The sequence below is a fragment of the Pyxicephalus adspersus genome, chromosome 9, assembly GCF_032062135.1.
Source record: "Pyxicephalus adspersus chromosome 9, UCB_Pads_2.0, whole genome shotgun sequence".
In the NCBI taxonomy this organism is placed as follows: Eukaryota; Metazoa; Chordata; class Amphibia; order Anura; family Pyxicephalidae; genus Pyxicephalus; species Pyxicephalus adspersus.
In genome coordinates, this window is record NC_092866.1 from 52,093,636 (window position 1) to 52,101,622 (window position 7,987).

The following is a 7,987-nucleotide window of genomic DNA, read 5'->3' on the forward strand; positions in this document are numbered from 1 at the left end:
CCCAAGATCACCCACAACCTCAGCTCTGTTTAGCAAAAGATTTCTTCTGAAAGTCATGCAAACCGCCCACCCGTCGTCCAGATGTTGGAGTTAAGTCATGTTGGCCAATCAGGATGACTGAAGATCTTCTTTGGGAAGATGAAGAAAGGAAGATAGCTGCGCCCTGTGATAAAATGGGGATAGGCGAGTAGCAGGGGTTTAGTTCTGCTTTCACATTCCTTTACATTAATATGAAACTCCAAAGTTTTGGCCAGATCAGGAAAGGGTTAGATCCTTTGGCATTTGTAATGCTGTATATCAGCAAGACTTACCCCAACTTCCTATCTGTCAGCTTATGCTGGTAAGTCTTGCTCACATCCCCAGTGTCATCAGGCAGATGAGAACAGTTATTGCACAGGGGACATCACCTGACATTTTCTACAATAACTACCTGCCTGATCCTTTATTTTGTAAGGTGGCACTTTAGTTCTATTTTAATGTTTATTATTTTAGGACAGACAGGTGATGTCCATTTTTCAATAAAATAAACTTACCAGTCTGTTAACATTTATTTCTTCAATGTACACAGAGCTGAACATTCACAGTTCAGTGTACAATCCTGATATATCTGGCTGCTGGGAATGAATGGGAATCCTTTGCACATGGACAGGAGTTGCTTTATTTTGGCCTGGCCAATCAAGGGGACAGAAGGTACTGAACCCTAAAGAGGACAATCTGAAGATGCTGGTGCCACAACAGATGAACCTGTTTTTATCATTGTTATCAATAATGTTATCAATGATAAAAACAAGTTCACGTTGGGAGATTTTTCCTTTCATCCTGTCCAAGTGACAATGTCACAGGAAAGGATTTAAAGGAAGAAAAATCTCCCCATAGCAGCCCCAGACTGACAAAGAAAATCTGACAAGCTAATGAACTCTACGCCCCCCCCCCCCTTAAAATAACGCTATACTTCTGAGTATATAAAGAATGCATATGGAAGAATCGGATCTGTTTTGACCTTGTTAATTCTACATTTAATTTTTCTTTTTAATGTCCATGGTGACAGCTTTAAATCACCAGTGTAGTAGTTTGGGATATGAGGACTTCTACCTTCATGTGTATTCCTCAGGGCAGCATCCATACTAATGTACACTACTACTACAATTCTGTAACACAAGTCTAAGAATGGGCGGAGAAAAGAGAAGCAGCATCTGATGAACATAACCTTTCTTTCTCCTGCAACCAACCAACTCATTGCACTGGATTTTGGCTTTTTTTTATCTCCCAGTGTGATCTGCTCTGGCACTGCTACAGGAACTATTAGAGACCTATACTAGGTCATATCTATCTGCATTTCCCCGCTTGCATAGAAACAATACATTATAGGTTGGCATGGTAACTATTATTTTCAGAAGGAGAATCCATGGCTGGATAGCCATGGCTGCCTCTATGTTTTTCTCAGGTCACAGGTGACATATAATAAGCATATAGGATAGCAGCAGACAAAAGGTCATTGTTTATATTTTATTCTACCAATATATGAATTCTGGTGAGCTGTCAGGTTGCTATGGGTTACAGAACAGGCCGTCGTGTCTCCTGTCAGGCAGGGGACTTCCATGTCTCACCTCCCCGGAGCAGGCCCCGAACCGCCCGCACTCCAGCCAGCATCCTTCCCGGCTACTGACAGACAAGGACAAGCAAGAGAGCACACCGGAAGCTCCTCCTTCCAGAGTCCGGTCCTTAAAAGAAACTCCTCCGGGCAACTTCCGGCGTGCGAGAAAAGGGAAGGAGAGTTCCGGGTATAGAGGGCGAGAGGAGGAACAGACAGAAGCGGGGACGGTAATTCCTGGGTGGATGGGTGACACTGAGTCCAGACGCCCGGGAGGGATAGCTTGGACCCTCAGGGTTTATAGTCCCGGTTTACTGTGTGTATCACATGACACCACTCCGGACTCTTCTTGTAACCATTCCCTTGAACATTGCTCATCACGAGTTCCACTTCTCCTCTAGGCCTCACAGGGAAAACCTGGTTGCCATGGGCAACTGGCCTTCCTGCTTGTTACAAAATAGTACCATGAAAGTTAATTGGTTGCTTTTTGCATTTGCAATTTGGCTACATCCACCCCCAGGGATCCAATTGGTTTTTCTGCACTTTATGGAGTTCTACCTTGGTGAAACTGGTTGCTATAGGCAACAGGCCCAGTTATGATCAAAACCAGGGTTCTGTATTTTCCCCTTAAAGGGAAGAAGCTGTAGGCCGGTGGCAGCCCCTGTAATGTGACCCAACTCCAAAAACAGCCTAGTGGTTATTGAAAAGTGCTGGGTGGTGTGTCTGGCTTAAAGGAGCTTTGGGGGGGAGGACTGGAGGTCATTGTTTTTAAAGAACCCCGGTCAGGTTTTGATTGCTGTGTGCACGCTTCAGCAATGTGGGGCTTTAGCACACAAGCTTCCTACAGATTCCACTTCATTGGTGTCTGGGAGTAGCTATAAGAGCTTTCCAGGCTTTAGAAAACACCTAAAAATGATGTAGAAGCATTTGTTGCCTTGCACAGAACCTAAAGAGGTTGAAGTAATTGAAACTCATCAATTGTTTGTACTCCTTCCTCACAAATCCTTAACAAGCATTCCTGTACAAGTCTTTCGAAGCAATTTAGAAGCCGGTTACCTCTCAGACAATTCCAGTATTGTCTCATTGCTACCTGCTAAGCAATGCAACCACCTGCTAAACACAAAACCAAACTTTTCTACAGCTTTCATTTACTTTAATGACAATAAGAGGCTTGGTGACCCCTTCATATTAGGTGTTTCTCTTTCTGATGCCCCTGGTGAGCGCTGTCACTGAGACTAAAAGGGATAGGAAATTCCAATGTTTTCCGGTTGTCACCCAAACATGAATGGAGATGAAATCTTCCAATGGTAACACTTGTGCTGGTGACAACTACCTTCAGTGGATTTATTCCATTTTTGTAAAGAATTTTTTACCTCATCTGTTGTGTCTACAGGGACAGATGATGTCCCTTCTGTAATAAATTAACTTTCCTGCCTTCATTCACCTCTTTTCGCTCTGTTGTAGGTGCTAGTACTTCCAGGTTTGGTGTCTTAGGCCATCCTAAAGAGGAACTAAACTGAAAAATGCCCAAAACAAAAAGAATATACACTTACCTTCAATCCAGCAGCGCAGTCGATCGGACCGGGGGTCCATCGGGTCTCACGTCATTCTCGTAACCGTCGCCGAGCCAGGCACTGCCATCTTCGTTTCTTATTCCAGGTTCTTCTTCCTACGTCACCTGACCCAGGCACCTTCTTCCTACGTCACCGGATCTTGTGCCTGGGTTGGAAAAAAATTGCTGATCTCACTGTGCATGCATGAGATCAGCAATTTATTTTTTCCTTTTCCCGAAAAGCCCCTGGTGAAGGAGCACCCAAGAGCCTCCCGGGATGCGTGATGTAGGTATCCCCATTCATCCCTTTTTTTTTTTTTTTTCAAACGGATGTTGCACTTAAAAAATTAGAAACAGAATTTTTGCCTACCCTTTTGTGTAAAGTGAAAATTCTGAGATTAGGTACGCTTTACTTGGCCAGGCTATGATGACTCCTAAGTTCCACCTTACAGAATAAAGCCACAATGCTGGGATCGTACACTCGGCTTTGCGGTTAGTTTTTTGGACATTACAAAAACTGTTGCGAACAGGCTGGTTTGTTTTATAGCAGAAGGGACATCGCCTTTCCCTTCTGCAATAAAGAACCTGTCTGTTTAATTCCGCTATAAAAGGTTGTTTATATTTATCAGTAAATGTGACTTTCGCCAAATGTTCCATCGATGGTGGTGAAACCTTTAAAATATTCACTTGAAAGATTCGTAGTGGTTAGTTTTGGATAGGGTTGAGATTAGTTTAAAGCCCTGCCAGTTTTTTTTTTTCCTGTACCATTGAGAATGTTTCACTTTCTGTCCTAGTGACATAAAAAGGAAGTTAAAAGAAACTTCCTAAAGTAAGAATGAATTCTATATTCAGTATTTATCCTTGTGACACGTGTCACCTGTAGACAATTCTCTCTTACCTCCTGTACTGGAGACAACTCTTAAGTCTTTGGATCCCCTCTTATTCCTCTTTTCTTTATCTGTGATAATAGTCACCAGTACACGAAAAAGCAGTGAATCTCCACAATGGGAACCTGGACAGCAATTTAAACTTGACTGAGGGTTTAAAACACCCACATCCAAAATTAGAAAAATAAATGTTTTTTGCATAAAGTTACATTTTGAATCTGCCCTGGAGGGATCTGATTAGTTGCTGAGGGCAATTCTTTCAATATTACTGCAATTTTTAGTACTTCACAATACATTGTTATGGTATGCTAACACTGTGACTTATCTGCGTTTCACACCCCTTGTGTCATCATGACAAGTCTACATTGTACACAAAGAAAGAAAAGTAAATATTGTTTTTTGAGTAATATGAATGCCCAATTAGTAAAACCTTGTATGTTTTATTGTGATGCAATTTCAAAAGTATTATTCTTTAAATCCACGGCCATACCTGGTTATCCTGCCAATAAAATAGTACAGTGGCCTCCCATTAATAAGTAATATGTGCTGTGCTGTGGCCCTTGGTTTTCTCTTAGTCTTCCTGTTAGGTCCCAAAAATACCCATTGAACCTGCTAGTGAAGTCCCCCAAATGCAACTTCCTGTAATAGGGTGGCAATGATCTCATGTAGATGTACTTGATTGTACTATAGAGGGATTAAGAAATGTTCGAGGGGACGTGGCTTTTAGTATTGTTACTATTGATTTACAAGCCTAAAGCTTGTCAATCATCATCTGGTCCCACCCACTGCTTTCTGGCTTCTGCTGCAGTGCCTTGGAGGGGGAGTGTGGCTATAGGCAAGAAAACTAAGTTTGTTACTTTGAGACTTGTAAATCACATACTAGCTGAACTTGGGACTTGACTATCTTATAAGAACTATGTCATCATTGTTCAGGTACTTCTTGTATTAGGGTGACAACTATCTGCCCTTGTCTGTGTTCCTGTTTTGTGTTACCATGTTACTCCGGCTTCACATGAAGACTACAAGTGAACATATTTAGCAGTAATGGCACCAGTGTGTGACCCAGAATTTTTTTTCCCAAGCTGGGTGGGAAGCAATTGTAGGTGGGTGTCAACCCCTGTACTATTACCCAACTCTTCAGTAATCACCCTAAAAGAGCCAGGTGGTGTGCCTGGCTAAAAGATGCTAGGTAGAACACTGGGCACACTGTTGTTGCCATCAGGAAATCCACCAAAATTTATTCCACGTAACCATCAACCTTCACAGAGTCTGCTTACTCACCTTGGCCCTGTCTATTGAACTTGTGGGTTCAGAGGCAATCAAGGATTTTGGTGTACACCTCCTCTGTCCGGTCCACCAAGGTTTTTAGTTTTCTCCACTTATCGGTATTTTCTCAAGCTCTGCTGATCTCCCAAAATAGTAGAGAAGCCTTTATTACTCCCATTTGAGCTTGGATAAATTGGTGAGCGGTATGGATAGAAGTACATGTGATAATGCCACTAGTTTGTTCAAATTCTTGACTGAGGTTGAGGGGGTTTAATGCAGTGGAGGGGTGCAGTTATCCAACACATTCTAAAGTGTTAGATTCTGAAGCTTCCAGGATTGGTAAAGCACTACAGGAAAGTTAAAAGTGGAGTGCTCATAGGTGGGATTCTTAAAGTGCAACTAAACTAAAAATAACAAAATTACACTTACTTTTAATCCTGCAGACCCTCAATAGCACCGGTCCTTCCCACTATCCGGTCCTGAGTCGTTCTGGAATTCCTCTTCATCTTGGGACTGGGAAACCCCAGGGCGCCGCCATCTTCTATCTTCTTCTTGTCTTCTTGCTTCGTCACCTAATCTCACACTGTGCTGGTGTGGGAACTGGTGATGTAGCCAATGTGAAGGGGGGGAAAAAAAGAGAGATCTCACTGCACATGGATGACATCGGCATCTCTTTCCCCTTGTTGGAAAAAATTCCTCTTCTGTGCATGCCCGAGACTAGGGCATGCACAAAAGGAGCAGCCAGAGCCTCCCGGGATGCATGACGTAAGTATCCCAGGAGGCTCTGCGCTCCCATTAAGTGTTATTGCACTTTAGAAAAAAAACAAATTTTCTTTATTTAGAAGGGTTTTCTACTCTTCTATGTAAATTAAAAATTTTGAGTTTAGGACCACTTTAAGCTTTATTTCTGTTCTTTTACAGACTCCCTTTATTTCTACCAGCAAATTGGTGTTATGGCCTACTCTTACCAAATTTTAAAGCACACAAGTTAAGGCAAACTATATACTAGACTTGGTCCTGTTAATACAAAGTGCTGCCGTAGTCCTCAGTATTGTGTTATGGACAATATTATTTTCTCTATTTTTTAGGCACTTTATCACTTCTGCCTTGTGTAAGAATGGATGCTCCAGAAGAAGCTGCTACCCAGAACCTTCCAAACACCACAGAGGAGAATTACTTTGTGACCTACACATTTACAGACCGCTCACACAGCAGTCGGGTGGCCCATAGCATCATGAAGCTGTGTATGGAAGAGGAGCTGTTTGCAGATGTCACTATCTTAGTAGAAGGAAAGGAATTTCAGCTACACCGTCTTGTCCTCTCTGCCCAGAGCTGCTTCTTCCGCTCCATGTTTGCATCTAACTTAAAAGAAGGTCGGAATCGCGTCATCCAGCTTCAGGACATCAGTGAGAGTGTTTTTCAGCTGCTGGTAGATTACATATATCATGGGACAGTGAAGCTGAGGCTGGAGGAGCTACAGGAAACGTACGAGGTGGCTGATATGTACCAACTGACGGCTTTATTTGAGGAATGCTCTCGATTTCTAATCAGGACGGTGCAGGTGAAAAACTGCCTTCAGATCATGTGGCTGGCAGACCAGCACAGTGATACGGCACTGTTTACCGCAGCTAAACATTGTGCCAAAACTCACCTGTCGCAGTTGTGCGATACTGAAGAGTTCCTGAACCTACCCTTGCGGCTGCTAATGGACATCATCGCAGGTGGGTTATTTCACATATGTGGTTTTATAAAAGTACAAATATAACAAATACTTGCTAGTCTCTCAAAAAATCAAAATTTCCCCACCAATATATGGGCAGCACGATGGCTCAGAGGTTAGTTCTCTGGCCTTTGCAGCGCTTGGTCCCAGGTTCATATCTCGGCCAGGACACTCAGGCCAGGTTCTCCCTGTGATTGCGTGTGTTTCCTCTGGATACTCCGGTTTCCTTCCACATTCCAAAGACATCCAGTTAGGTTAATTGCCTTGACGCTAGCCTGTGTTATAGACATATGACTGAGGTAGGGACATTATATTGTGAGCCCCTTAGAGGGACAGTTAGTCACATAACTATGGACTTTGTATAGTGCTGTGCAATATGTTGGTATTATGAAAAGTACTGTGGAATAGTATTATATATAACTCATTGCATATCCTAAAATACTATGTAAAACACTGGTAAAAAAATGTAAATTGTGGTTGTGATCCCATCTGGTTGTGAGAAAAGATAGGCACCCAGAGACCCAGTCACTGGATTCCTTTGTATTTGGCTATTCTCAAATCTCAGTCTATAAAGCATATCTCAGCACTTCATAGATCAATCCCATCCACAACCATGCACTTGTTTCCAGCTCCATTTTGCCTGCAGTAACTGATGACCACTTGCAGGTAGAAACTGGCCATTTGCATATGCAGTAGCGATGTCACATAGTTAGACACCACCCAACATGTTTCGCTGAAGGAAGCGTCATGTAAACGTTTACATTTTTTGGCGCTCTGGTGGTGATGCATTGAAATATATATATACACACACACACACACACCCTGTTTCCCTGATTATAAGGCACTGTCTTATATTTTTTGAAATGCCAAAATATGCCCTAGCTTTTATTTTCAGGGGATGTCTTATTTTTCCATGAAGAAGACTACAGTACACATTTATTGTTGAAAGTCACTCATGATCACTCATGTTC

General features: G+C 42.5%; 2 protein-coding genes across 4 annotated transcripts in view; one reads left to right on the forward strand and one right to left on the reverse strand.

Annotated features, from left to right (window-relative positions):
- Positions 1-1,721, reverse strand: part of NDUFS3 (NADH:ubiquinone oxidoreductase core subunit S3) — an 8,860-nt gene extending 7,139 nt beyond the window's left edge. The window contains exon 1 of one of the 2 annotated variants that reach the window (XM_072421911.1): positions 1,608-1,721. In XM_072421911.1, coding sequence (XP_072278012.1) covers positions 1,608-1,650 — 43 coding nt within the window. In that variant the 5' untranslated portion in view covers positions 1,651-1,721. Of the gene's footprint in view, positions 1-1,515 lie in introns of both variants that reach the window. The other variant, XM_072421910.1, reaches the window with a different exon arrangement.
- Positions 1,722-1,750: 29 nt separating this feature from the next.
- KBTBD4 (kelch repeat and BTB domain containing 4) overlaps positions 1,751-7,987 on the forward strand; it is a 14,878-nt gene continuing 8,641 nt past the window's right edge. The window contains exons 1-2 of one of the 2 annotated variants that reach the window (XM_072421908.1): positions 1,751-1,821; positions 6,385-7,017. In XM_072421908.1, the coding sequence (XP_072278009.1) occupies positions 6,414-7,017 (604 nt within the window). In that variant the 5' untranslated portion in view covers positions 1,751-1,821; positions 6,385-6,413. The other variant, XM_072421907.1, reaches the window with a different exon arrangement.